Source organism: Thalassophryne amazonica, chromosome 14, assembly GCF_902500255.1.
Source record: "Thalassophryne amazonica chromosome 14, fThaAma1.1, whole genome shotgun sequence".
NCBI classification, from domain to species: domain Eukaryota; kingdom Metazoa; phylum Chordata; class Actinopteri; order Batrachoidiformes; family Batrachoididae; genus Thalassophryne; species Thalassophryne amazonica.
This window is the reverse complement of record NC_047116.1, coordinates 37,524,548-37,539,104: the sequence shown is the minus strand read 5'-3', so window position 1 is coordinate 37,539,104 and position 14,557 is coordinate 37,524,548. Positions and strand designations below refer to the sequence as shown.

At 38.1% G+C, this 14,557-nt stretch overlaps 1 protein-coding gene across 1 annotated transcript in view; it reads right to left on the bottom strand.

Annotated features, from left to right (window-relative positions):
* Positions 1-14,557, bottom strand: part of LOC117524461 (transmembrane protein 198-B-like) — a 93,653-nt gene that overhangs the window by 21,403 nt on the left and 57,693 nt on the right. Inside the window, exons 2-3 of the mRNA XM_034186252.1 lie at positions 10,561-10,796; positions 15-253 (exon numbers count right to left, since the gene is read on the bottom strand). Coding sequence (XP_034042143.1) covers positions 15-253; positions 10,561-10,699 — 378 coding nt within the window. The 5' untranslated portion in view covers positions 10,700-10,796. The remainder of the gene's footprint in view (positions 1-14; positions 254-10,560; positions 10,797-14,557) is intronic.

The following is a 14,557-nucleotide window of genomic DNA, read 5'->3' as shown; positions in this document are numbered from 1 at the left end:
AAAAGTTTGCTCACCACCAGTGAAGCCACTCCCACCAGCAGTCCCAAAAGCAGGCCGACCATAAATAGTCCCACGCTGCGAACCAACATGGTCACCAGGCCGCACAGCGTCCCGATACCCAGGCCGATGCCTACTGAGGCCTCCACACTCAGCTGGGTGTCCATCACCCGCTCCTTGTAGCACAGCATGAAGATGACCACGGAGCCGAACATAAGGCCCGTGAGAAACAGTACAGCCTTGAAGCATCGATAGCCTGAAGGAAAAACACAGAAACAGGCTGGTGACATATTTATAACACAAAGAAACACAAGAAATAATAATAATGTTCTTAATTTTACCGAAATTCTGTAAAGTTTATTTCCATGGTTACACGATTTTGTCCAAATTAAAATTGTTTGAACATCAGCCGTTTTAATCTCCTCACCCACCGCTTCCACATTTATTAGAATTTGTGTTCATTTTTTTCTCTCCATCTCTCCCTTTCCTTCTCTGACTGGACTCCAGGGGACCCGACAACAGATTGTTATCTTTGTGTAATCAAGCACTGCACAGCTGAGACCGACTATCCTCTTCTTGTCCAGTCTTTTGTCTGCACTCCTCTATTGTTGCCCCGTCTCATTCATTTGATGCAGCTCTTCCAGCTTCTTTTAATCTGTTCTATCCCCTCATGTTTGTTTTCTGGATGTCATTTCAGTCTCCTTGAATAAAAGTAAAGCTAACAGTCGCTGTATGTTTCACAACTGTTGTATTTAGAGCAATTTAGAATTACTAACTGATCATACAATCTGCAGTGATCACACAGTTGTCATCTTGATTTTATCCTGTAGAAAAGCTGACATTCTGTTCCTCTGGTTTGTTCACACAGATGCAACATTCAGGATCTGTATCCTTCCACGTATGTGTGAGGATACAGTTGCTTCCATGTAATGTTGTAATTTTTGTTTAATTTTGAGGTCACCAAACTGCAACATCAAGCCACTGAATGAAAGGCATCAGAGGACTGACACATATCTTGCACATCACAATATAAAATACAGCTAAATATACATATGTCTCTCCAATCACATATTTTGCTGATCAATATATGTATGTCAGCCTGGGTGTATTTCAGACAAAATTTTCTTTTACCTTTTCTTTGAGCTTTGCCCAAAATACCCAAAATCTAAACATAGAGGGGGACTATAAATGCCTTTTTGGAGGAAAAACAACTGGTAATGCGTTTAAATTAACTTTTATTTTACAAAAAGAAGGTATCTAAACATTTGTCTCTGTGATTTTGCTGCTTGTAACTACTGCCATTTTATGAAATGCAATGATTAGGCTCAAAATCATTATTTTCCAGAGAATGTTCAATATGCATCCTTGTATGTCAGACACACGTAAGGCTATTCTCATTCAGCCATTGTCAGGGAAGTTGCTCCATGGCAAAGCAAAAATCTACCAGCGTCACTGTAGATCTGTCCTTGTGTCTCTGACTAATAGGGCATTTCTGGTCCTCTTGCTCTCTGTGGTATTCAAAAATCGACTTGAAAGATGTACAATAAGGAATGAAATGAAATAATTTAATTCACATTTTGAAAAATGAAGAGTGAAGATTTCAGGTTGAACACCCTAAACGACTGCTTCGTTTGGTCTGTCAGTGTCGATGTCAATTATGCTGCAAAGCTAGTATGATGTGTGATCTGCCTGCAGACAAAAAAAATATGGTATCTTGATAAAATGTAAAAAAATGCTGGTTAAATACAGCCACCTGTGACTTACAATGATGCAAACAATATAATACATGGAGAAACCTCCACCAACACTAGTTTCTAATTCCACAAAATTTTATCTTGGAAATTTTTTTTCAAATTCCTGTTATAAGTGGCGTTTCATAATCTAAATTAGATGTGATCAAATGCCAGGAGTGTGTATTTAGTTCAGGCACTTGAATCGCGGCCTTTTTGTGGTGTTTTTTTTTTTTTTTTTGGTTTCTGAATTATTTTTCAGATAATTTTCACAGAACATCAGCTATCTCTCTTTTTTAGCACGTGGTTTCTGACTGATAACTGGAAAATAGACAAACAAGCATAAAATTGTAACCTCCATCCAATTTTGGTAGTGTAGATAAATCCATATCAGAAAAATGAGAGAAAAATTTCCTTTGGCTCAGAGCATTCTCCATATTAATGTGATCTTCCTCTCCCCTGTCCCTCTTTTTTTAGACATCATTCCTTTCTGTGTATCTGTTTTCTTCAGGCTCTACACTTCACCACTCTTTCTTTCACTGCTCATCTTTCTCATCATCACATCATCCTACTGCCTTTTCTTTTGTTTGCATGCTGTCTCCTCCAGCCATCACAAAATCCATCTCGTTTTGAACTCAGTGTGTCTTCTGTCTCTTTTTTCTTTTCTCCTGCATGCTCCATCTTTCTGTAAAAGAGCCCGGCATTTCTGAACAAACTTTGTATTTCTGACTTGATTAAATGACAGCAGCAAGAGGGAAATTCTTTTCCCCACCGACCCCCATTAAAACAATGCCACATGCATGAAATGTGACTGTGGGATTTTTGGCGATTGCTACTTATGTGTGTTTCTCATTTGTAGAACAGAGATTTTATTTATTTTTATGACTATTTCCACAGCTAGAAAACACAGTCTGGCACTCACAGTAGAAATATATTAAATTATTATTTATAATTATTTTCTAGCTTTGTAGCTGAGATTTAAAAAAGTATTTTTTCTGAATTAGCTATCAAACTAAAAAAGACAACAGATGGTGAAATCATGCTGTTCTGCTTTTGACATCTTGTGACATCTTCACAGTTAAGACTTGATGTTAGTAGTTATAGAATTCAGCTTCCACACTTGTTTAAACATCAGAACCAATTTAACGTTGGCAGCTGCTTGAAATATTAAGTTTTTCAAATTTATTTATTTATTTTTTTGATGAGCTATGACAGATCATTTTAGTCCAGCATTAAGACTAAATAAAAGCACAATAGATGACTGTCAAATCACTGTCAAAAGGGGGAAAAAAGCTTTACATAAAAAAATACATTCAGAACACAGCTACAACCAAATAAAAATAGGGCTAAATAGAAACAATCCTGCTCAAGTGAGTCTGAAACATCTTCCTTTGTACAGTGTCAACTGATCTCAAGTCCAGTGGAAGAAGGTTCCAAAATGAATCAAGGAGTGATGAACCACCAAGACACCCACTCAAAACAAACAGATGAAGGTTCCATAAAGAGGCTTCTGACCATACTGAGCCCTGAAAGTGGTTATCAAAATCTAAAAATGAAGTCGGAATTCATGGGAAACCCATGCAGAAAAGTCAAAATTGGTGTCACATGGGACCTCTGGGAAGACTTCCTTTTGTCCAAGGAGGCCTTAAGCTTCTTTCCCATTTCTGATTTTTGATACATGAAAGAAAAATGGGTTGCCTGAAATCGGGTGGTAAAAGTAGCATTTTTAGAACATTATGAGCAATATTCATAATGTTGGGAAAAACTGTGATCCAAAAAAGTGAATAATCAAATTTACCTGGTGCAGAGTGTGTAAAAATAGTTGAAAGTGAAAAATCGGGTACAATATGCAGTAATCAGGACCTATTGTTCTCTGCAAAATGAAATCCATGAAAGGCATGTCATGCTCTTCAACGGAAGACAGTTTTTTTGGAAGGTTTAATAGAGAAATATGACCTTTTTGGAAAAGTGTGGGGGGAAAACACGGGGAGAGACATGCAAAAAACCCAAAAACAAAACAAACATAATGTAAATCTTATGTAATCATATATAAAATAGTAGGTAATAGTAAGAACTGTAATTACATGTAAATTTTGGATATGATTTTGAAAACATTCTGCCTGATTTTCTCAATTTTGAAATTAAGACGGAAATTGGGGCCAAATAACGGTAATGGGAGACAGACTTGAGGGCCCCTTCACACATAACACTATTGAAGCCGACGAGCACATGAAGGTGAATCAAATGCCATTCATGAAAAATCAGAGCTGCCTCTAATACCTTGTACACCTGTCGCTACAACCATTTGCGCACACCAGCAGCCAAAAGACGAGAGAATGCCCTGTAAGAGCCCATTTGATCTCTCTCTCGGCAGGTGTCGGCCAAATTTCAGGTGTCATACACGAACATCCATTACCACTTGTGGAGCACTTAGGAAATGTGGTGCCATACACACAATCAGCATGAAAACAGAGAGCAGGTGACTGCTTTTGAGGTAGCTGTGAAATTTGTCTTAAGTGCCCCACGAGTGTGGCATCAGCAAGCAACACACGCGGTGTGCCAGAGTGTTGGCTCCCCCCTCAACACGTGGTGTCCGTGTGTATCGCACATGTGTTGCTCCTCCGCTCCCCCCCACCCCGCAATGTGTTTTGCGCTCCCCCAACACGTGGTGTGTGTGTGTGTGTGTGGGGGGGGGGGGGGCACACTTGCATGAAATGCTGATATGTATGTACAGACATGATCACATGTGGGACGGCCAGCCACGTCTGAGCGCACACAGAACACCAAGGTGCCTCTCAACTGATCGCCACACACTGACAGTTGGAAATGACAATGATATAAATAAATACTACAATAACTACATACACAATTCCATAAGAAATATCTAAAAAAAATTATCACAGAGCAAAGAAAACGAGAGTGACACTTTGTTCTGTGGGATGATCAAAAAAAGTGGGCGTGTCTGTGTGAGCCGCTGCAATTGGAATCTCTGGACCCGGACAACATTTACCTTGTTTTGGAGGACATGACATAACAACTCTACACCATGAGGCGTGTGCATGCTATCCTCATGTAGAAATACATAAAACATACATCGCCTTTGGCATGAGCTGGAGCGGCCGCTCAGCGCGCACACTGGCAAGCTGCTCCATGTAAAAAAGACCGTCTGTTCATGTGAACACTCAGCTGTTGATTTGAATGTCACGTCACCCACGTGAGCTCTGGTCAACATGGTGCGCTGCTCACTAGACACGCACGTGGGGCCGGCTGGACACGCGTGGCCAGCAGATGTGGACGTGATAAGCGCGCACTGCGTCATTCATGTCATTTCATGACTGTACGTCTATGACACGGGTCATCTGCAGAGGAACAGAAGGTTCATACTTGTATTGTTCGTTCGATAAGAGGGATTCAATAAATTGCGGCTTTTTTTTTTATTGGTGTGTGGTTTTTATTTTTTTCTGCACAGCAGCAGCGTGATGTGGTGCAGCACGTTCCAGCTGTTCACACTGTGTTCGTTCATGCGCGCGAGAGTGCAAGAAACAGTTGCCGTGGTATTGTGCACGCCTGCCCAGCCATGTAGGTTTCATGGCTCCCCATTTTGTTTTTGGTTCGTGGATTTTTTTTCTGTTTTCTTCTATTATGTGTGAAAGGGCCCTTAGTGATGCAGATGAGCAATGAAATGCAATACTCCAGACATGACTAAACAAATGCATGTATAATCGTTACCACTTCCGACTGTGATACATATTTATTATCCACTCATCACCTTGGGACACTGCCTAGCATCCAGTTCTCACAGCCATACAGTAAGAGAGGACCCTAAAGATGTGGGCTTTCATTCTTCTACAAAGGTATCAACATCACCAAACACTTCTGTCTGGAAACCTTACAAATACATGAGTTCCTCTCAGGAGTTGGGACATGCACGTCATTGCTAAAATAAGTGAATTTGTCTCCAGATTGAACACTTTAACAGGATATAGACACATTTCTGATGGCAGAGTCCAGGAAGCAATTTGCATTAAGTGACAATTAAATGTCAGATATCCAACAATCTTCTAGTATAGATAATTTGTCCACATTCAGAGTCAAATGCATAATCAGATATTATCTACATAGCAACGGTATGAGACATACTCAAGATGTGGCCAGCAAGACCCCAAAACACCCCATTTTGCAGCATTAAAAGAAGTTTCCTCATCATGCAAACTATGTGGACAAACTCCAAACTAGATCAAAAGTGCTTAGCGAGCACAGCCACACCAAATCCACAACAATGAATGAAAAAAGAAAAATGGTACATGGGTTTTTACACTGTCAAGTTCACCAGCAATAAAATATCTGCATTTATTTCCCTAAAATTGTCCATTTTCCAGTATATTAGCATGGGACCTGGTATTTGACCATGACCTCTGACCTTAGCTGTTGACCAATCCAAACCAAAATGAAATCAGTTCTTTCCATCCATAGGCTCAATCTGCCAAGGTTGATCAAAACTGGCCTAGTTGTTCCTATGATATCTTGCTAAGATTCTTGCAAATATATGGTAGTTACGGTACATAAAGACTGCTACTTTGTTAATAAACTATCTGTTTCAGCCTGACCCATCCTCTCCACCAATTTACATAAAAAGTGCTTAGTTTTAAAGTAATCTGGCTAATGAAATGACAGAGAAATGCAAAAACTACAATTCTGCTTTGTGAAGGTAATTATCATAAGCAGACCCAAGGCAATACAAGGCTTTAATTGTACCTTTTTACAGAAATTACAAGCCATTCTTAACAGAGTCATTATATTTTAGTGTTCTCCTGCTCATTGTCCTAATAGAGATATTTTGCAATTTTACAATTATTCATGTGGTATTTAGTCAATTTAACCATGAAAGCAATTCCAATCTATTTTAATTTTTTATTACTCACTAATGTTAAAAGATAAATCACAAATTTTAGCCACAGTTTTGTACATTTAAGACGACAGTGTGCAGAATTTAGGGATGTTTACTAGCAGAAGTGAAATGCAGCATTCATAACCATCTGTTCATTATTGCAATATCCAATCTACTGGTTGCTAGGGCAGGCTAACACATTTGAGAACCCTCATGTTTGTTAAACGGAGAATCAGAGACATTGCTTATCACAAGAAAAAGCAAGCGAGCATGAATCTCTGACGGCAAAGAAGTGAAAAACAGAAGGAAAACAAGATCGTGACCGGCACCAGCATAATGCAATCTGCAACCTCAACACTACAACACCAAACACAATAAATCCTACACACTACAGTTTTATGGATTTGCTTTTTTTTATTGTTATGTATGTCACTTTGCAGCAAACCACATATTTTGCAGTTCTGAACTGTTAATTTACTTAATCATTTTAACAGAGGTATTTTACTTCTGCATGCTGTAATTGAGCAGCAGCCCGATGCAAACAGCTTGTAACCAGGCATCACTGCAGACCTCTTGATTCAATTATTTATGGATTAATCTTGACTCTAATTACTTTACATCCAAGCTCATTGGGATGACAGCAGGAACTTGTTGCCCCAAAAAGAAAAAAGCACCTCATGTAACAACAGAGTGCATGCTTTCAGTGCCGCAGTAGAAAAGAGCCTGGCAGTTATTTACTTTATTCTTTTAAAAGCAATGATGCAATGGTCAGTTTGCTCTGAATGGATAAAAAGAAAATGAAATGTTTACTTCTCTAAGTAACATGACAGCAGGCTGTCCCCTCTCAAGTTTGTGTTTCTTCAGTAGGCATGATGACAGAGAGCTGCTATGGGGGTACGGCAAGAGATATGAAAGTTCTTTGTCATTTTAATCGAGAAGAGTGCAAGATGAATCATTTTACTGTGGTGGAACACATTATGAGGAATATCTTACAGGAATCCAACAGCAGCTTACAGTCAGTAGAATTCATTATCAGCCATGAAACAGTAGAAGCATTCTGCACAGCTCCCAAATCAATACACCAGCAGAGGTGAATGAACCCCACAATGATAGGAAAATGAGCAACAGCAGAAACTTTAAGAATTGTATATAAAGCTCAACTCCACAGAGTTTCAATTTCATATATATATATATATATATATATATATATATATATATATATATATATATATATATATATATATATATATATATATATATATATATATATATATATATATATATATATTAGGGGTGGGCAAAAATAAAAAATCTTAATCGCATTAACTCAATGACTTTCTGTGATTAATCATGATTAATCGCATGGTATATGTGAAACCCAAAAATGAATTCAAAAGCCGCTTAAAAGCACAGTTTTATTTGAAAATGTAAATGAACATTGCATAAATTTGAAAATGTAAATTTCAACTGAAACACACTAATGAAATCAAATATAAAACCACTGGTAGGTCATTTGTTATCCTGTTTCATATCAAAATAACAATATTCATGTCCATGACTAAATGTACTAAAACAAATACATCACAATTGTACACATACCACAATTTGATATGTGTACAATTGTGATGTATTTGTTTTAGTATATTTAGATTTTGTTGTGATTTGGCACTTTATAAGCCAATTAAACTGAATTGAAATTGAACATTTTATTGAGTCTTAAAGTAAATAAATATGAATTTGGTCACTGGATCCTTAAACTTTGTACATAATGAACTCTACATGGTGAATCCTTGATCTCTGGACATAAATAGGAATAAACAAAATCTGTTTTTCTCAAAAGCATTTCCTTTCAGACATTGGCATGAATGTGTTTCCATATATCTGAGCTGAGCTCTTACAGCTGCTGTGCTTCACTTCAGGATGTAATTTGAAAATAAAATACAGCACATTTCATTTTGGGAGGGAAAAAACGTTTTATTCGATTGTAGTTTCTTGTCTGTATTACATTTGGAAAGAGGTGTCATTTTATTTAAAGTGGCGATTCATTTTGAAGTTATTAATTCCGACCGGACTCTGTCTCAGCCGCGCAGCGTTTCGAGCTATGTGAACGGAACGGAGGACGATTCAAAAGTGACTGATGATATTTTAATGGCTTTGCGAGGGGTTAAGAAGTGGCTTGCCGTTTCTGAAGAGCAGCGAATCAAAGAATCAACGAGCTACTGGATCGAAGCATTGCTTCAATGGTTCGTGGTTTCAAAGTGGAGCCGCGCTGCAGAAATAGTTTATTACAGACCAAACCCTGAATATCCGACTTTGTTTGTACGTCCGTATGACTCTGAAACTCGGAAAAATCTGTATAATTTACGGACTATAGGTTGACACGAAAACCACCGAAAAGCTGTGTTCACCGCGGGGACACGTTCGGCTATTCGAGATTATTCAAGATTTTTTTTTTTTACCGATGACGAACGATGCGTAAAAAAAAAATTTGACCGATGCAGCTGCATCAGTCCAAACTGGTCTGGATCCGGGCCTGATCCTGTAGAACTTTGTACCGAAAATGTCCATTCAAAAGTTCGGCGTCTTTCTGCATTTTGTTTTGTTGTGCATTGCATAGCCTGTACTTTTCTCGATCCTCGTATCGTTTTCTGTGTGAACTCAGCTATCAGCAGGAAGCAGCAGCATAAGCTCGCCCCCGACTGACGCTTTCAAAATAAAAGGCAACGAGCAACAGTCATAAAAGGCTAAAAAAACAAACAAACAAAAAAAACGCAGCGTTATGACCTCAATAATTAACGCAACGTTAGCACGTTAACGTTGCCCAGCCCTAATATATATATATATATATATATATATATATATATATATATATATATATATATATATATTTCAAGTTTAAACCCCTGAAATATTCAACAACTTACAGCAGCAGTAAGGCTTTTTTAAGCTTTAAACTAAATGAAACAGTGGTTCATTTTCAGAAGTGAGAGAATTGACCTGTTTGAGTAATCACAGTAAAATATACAACAGAAAGGGAGACTAAAATTGGAATTAATCAAGAGATAGAATGTGTGGCTGGAGACAGTGCCAAAACGTACATCATTACATGGATAAATACGACACAAAACATACATAAGAATAAGAACTTAAACCAGAATGAAAAAAACAAAAACAAAAAAAAAAACAGAATGCATAGCTGGACATCATGTCAAAACTTTCTGTAAGCAAACTCAAACTAGAGTTTGTTCTAGAGTATTTCAAAACTTGTTTCGACACAATGTTCCAAAGCCAAGAATGAAACATCAACATGTGGACAAAGATTAGACAAAACAGACATAATGTGAACATTAAACCAGTATTTAACAAAAGATAGAATGTATGGCTGGAGATAGTGCCAGACTTTTCATAAGCAAAAAACCTGTTTCAAATACCGTCCCAGAGTCTGTATCAAAAAGAAGACATCTTAATGTGGTCACATATTAGCCAAAATCTCCAAGAGAACAGAAAAGTAAAATCAGAATTCAATAATAGATAGAACGTGTGGCTGGAGATAGCACCCAAGCCTTTCAGAAGTGATGCTATCTTGAAACACTGCTCCGGTGTATTTGAAAACCTTTTTCAAACAATTGCTCCAGAGTCTGTATCAAAAGGAAGAAATCACAAACTTTGTCAAACAGGGTGTCTGCACATCATCTGATTTAAAACATATGCTTTAAAACATTCCAGTTGATTTGGTGTTGAAACTTTAAAACACAAGTGAATGAACTGGGATCACACTACTGTATTTCTGAATTTCAGCATCTGTACATGAACTAGCACACAAGGTGCTTGTTGAAACAGGCTGTTCATAAAATCCGGCAAGTGTTCATGGCATCTTTAGAGACAAGCTTCCATGTCTACTGGATCGCATTTTCAAAGTAGAGCTTGGACTGTTTCTTCACTCACCAAAGAAGCAGTAGATGATTCCAAAGAGGCAGCACATGGAGCAGACCACCGACGGCACAATTTCATATCGCCTCTCGATCTCCTGGTCACACCTCAGCCCCACCTCAGCCAGGCCCAGAAGCTGGCTGGTGGACGTCATGGTGACTGAAGTGGTGGAGAGGACAGTGTGGGAGGGGCCAGGTGGTTGGTGTTGCTATGATGGGATCAGTGGGCTTTGCCCATGGACATGTGCGCACCTGAGAATGGAGGAGACAGAGTGAAAGTGATGGAGACAGAGGAACGAGTGATTATCGATTGTTCATTTTAAGCACTCGTCCATAAGCACTGACAGCACATTAAGTAAGCACTATAATTTTGAAAAAAGGAAACAGCACAACCACTCTGACACGCAGGAGGAAAAATGTAAATTTAGCCGTTATTATTCACACTTTCCAATTAAATAAATATGCTGCAACAAATTGCTATCATTATTTTTGAAGTGTTTGAGCAAGAGCAGAAAATCTCCAATAGACAGATCAACAGGATGCATTTGCATAAATTTGCAGTTTGTATGAAGAGTGCAGCAAAAGCACAAGAATGTTTCTGAAAAGTTATTCTCTAAAAAAAACAAACAAAAAAACAAACAAACAAAAAACAAACCAAAAAACAAAAAACACTGTGTCATCCCTTCGGCTGAGTTCTGCTAAAAAAATCTATTTGTTTGTGGCAACCCAAGATGCTCGTCTTATAACGTTTACTGGACAAAGTGTGCTGTACTGCCTGAGCATGTAGGACAAACACTACAAAGTGCCCCTATCAGCCAGAGAAACACAACAGCAAGTATTGATTGTTGAGGCTCCAAGGTGATGGGTGATTTCTTTCTTTTAAAACAAAACAAACAAACAAAAAACTGATGTTTTCTTGTCCAGCCAACTTGGCTATATATGTTTTTCTAGTATGAGTAACAGCTGGCTCACACCATTAAGAATACGTAAAATTGTTGCTGTGTTACAGAATTGCTTCTTTTTAAGACACAGACTATTTTGACTATGCATGCAATCCGAGTGGAGTACCTGCAAACACGGACACACCAAATGACCAGAATGGAATGTAAGTGTTCCAGTTTAAAGGCACCAGAGATTACAATGGAGATGACAGGGTTCAGAGGAGGAGACATTTCATCTCTGAGTTGTACTGCATGGCATGGTGGCAGTTTGTGGTTGTGTATGGAACTGAGAAAGTTGGCTGTGAAGGCACTGAGGGTAAAGAAGGAGGTAGTAGTTGTTGAGGAATCTGTAACCAGGTAACACAACGCCTGTGGTCTAGTGACCTTCAGGCTGCTTACAGAGGAACTGAAGCACTGCATTCATATAAACCTGCACCTCATCCGACCACAGTTACGGCAAGTGACAGCACGGTTAATGGATGAAGTGCATACCACCCAATCTCCAAAGGTGATAAAACACCTGCTTGAGGGTAAAACTGCAGAGATCTGTGGTACTGGGGCTGAAATTATTTTGGTAGGGTAGGTAGGTACAGTAGTGTTCAGAATAATAGTAGTGCTATGTGACTAAAAAGATTAATCCAGGTTTTGAGTATATTTCTTATTGTTACATGGGAAACAAGGTACCAGTAGATTCAGTAGATTCTCACAAATCCAACAAGACCAAGCATTCATTATATGCACACTCTTAAGGCTATGAAATTGGGCTATTAGTAAAAAAAAAGTAGAAAAGGGGGTGTTCACAATAATAGTAGCATCTGCTGTTGACGCTACAAAGTCAAAAATATTATGTTCAAACTGCTTTTTTAGCAATCCTGTGAATCACTAAACTAGTATTTAGTTGTATAACCACAGTTTTTCATGATTTCTTCACATCTGCAAGGCATTAATTTTGTTGGTTTGGAACCAAGATTTTGCTGGTTTACTAGTGTGCTTGGGGTCATTGTCTTGTTGAAACACCCATTTCAAGGGCATGTCCTCAGCAGCATAAGGCAACATGACCTCTTCAAGTATTTTGACATATCCAAACTGATCCATGATACCTGGTATGCGATATAGGCACAACACCATAGTAGGAGAAACATGCCCATATCATGATGTTTGCACCACTATGCTTCACTGTCTTCACTGTGAACTGTGGCTTGAATTTAGATGTTTGAGGGTCATCTCACAAACTGTCTGTGGCCCTTGGACCCCAAAAGAACAATTTTACTCTCATCAGTCCACAAAATATCCCTCCATTTTTCTTTAGGCCAGTTGATGTGTTCTTTGGCAAACTGTAACCTCTTTTACACGTCTTTTATTTAACAGAGGGACTTTGCGGGGGATTCTTGCAAATAAATTAGCTTCACACAGGCGTCTTCTAACTATCACAGCACTTACAGGTAACTCCAGACTGTCTTTGATCATCCTGCAGCTGATCAATGGGTGAGCCTTTGCCATTCTGGTTATTCTTGTATACATTTTGATGGTTGTTTTCCATTTTCTTCCACACTTCTCAAACGTTTTAAAGCACGTTTTAAAGCATTGGAGATCATTGGAGATGAACAGCCTATAATTTTTTGCACCTGCGTATAAGTTTTCCCCTTTCCAATCAACTTTTTAATCAAACTACACTGTTATTCTGAACAATGTCTTGAACGTCCCATTTTCCTCAGGCTTTCAAAGAGAAAAGCATGTTCAACAGGTGCTGACTTCATCCTTAAATAGGGGACACCTGATTCACACCTGTTTGTTCCACAAAATTGATGAACTCACTGACTGAATGCCACACTACTATTATTGTGAACACCCCCTTTTCTACTTTTTTTTACTAATAGCTCAATTTCATAGCCTTAAGAGTGTGCATATCATGAATGCTTGGTCTTGTTGGATTTGTGAGAATCTACTGGTACCTTGTTTCCCATGTAACAATAAGAAATATACTCAAAACCTGGATTAATCTTTTTAGTCACATAGCACTACTATTATTCTGAACACTACTGTAGGTAGGTAGACAGATAAATAGATAGTAGGGGTGTAATGATACACAAAAATCATGGTTCAATACGTACCTCGGTTGAGTTCATTTTCAGTACAGTATGGGAACAAAATGCAAAACCAAAATTTGCTTGTTGTTTAAACAAACAATTTATTGTAACATTATACAAACAGAAAAATAAAATAACTGCACAGTGGTTCCTGGCAATAAGTTAAATAAAATGTTCTCAAATAAACAACAAATGTATGAAATATTACAAAAATAAGTTCCTAGTAAACAGCTTTTGACAAAACCTTTCCACAAGTAAAGTGCAGCACAGCAGTTCCAGCATGAAGCCCTGTTCAATTTTATTCAACCTTCATATTTTTTGCCAGAAAAATTAACTTGTCCAAAACTGTCACATTCTATAAGGAATTTTTTAAAGAGAATTAATGTTAAAGAATCCCTTTACTTTTGTAAAATTTATTTTATTTTATATCTCTTACGATTTATAATAATACTGGAATATTATTGTGGCCTTAACTGTTCATTTAATGTTTATTAATATATCTTTTTAAATAAAGTTTTGAAAACAAAAACATTTTGGGATAGGCAAAAAAGTGAGTAAAACCATCTTAAAATATTTAGAAACACAAATAAACTTGATTCTTGGTTTGTTTATTTATTTTGCCAAAAAAAATTGGCCATCACGTATTAAAATAAAATAACTTCTCAAGGCCAGGTCTTTTCAATCTGGGGACTATTTAATCACAGCGCAGCAAACGAGGTCAGTAGGCTGAGCGAGTCTGAGTGAGGAGGATTGTAGATATCCCTCTGCTCAATGCTTTACAGGCTGCTGCAGGCAGTGGAGGAGGGGGACACCTGCTGCCACTTGGTGACAACAGAGACTTTCACTTTTAGTCACCAAACATCAGAAAAGTCTCTGGTAATGCCAGGAAAAGTAGCTAGATTTGTCGCTAGTCGCTTTGGAGAAAATAAATCGTTGAGGGTTTGGAAAAATCGCCAGATTCAGTGAGAAAGTCGCCAAGTTGGCA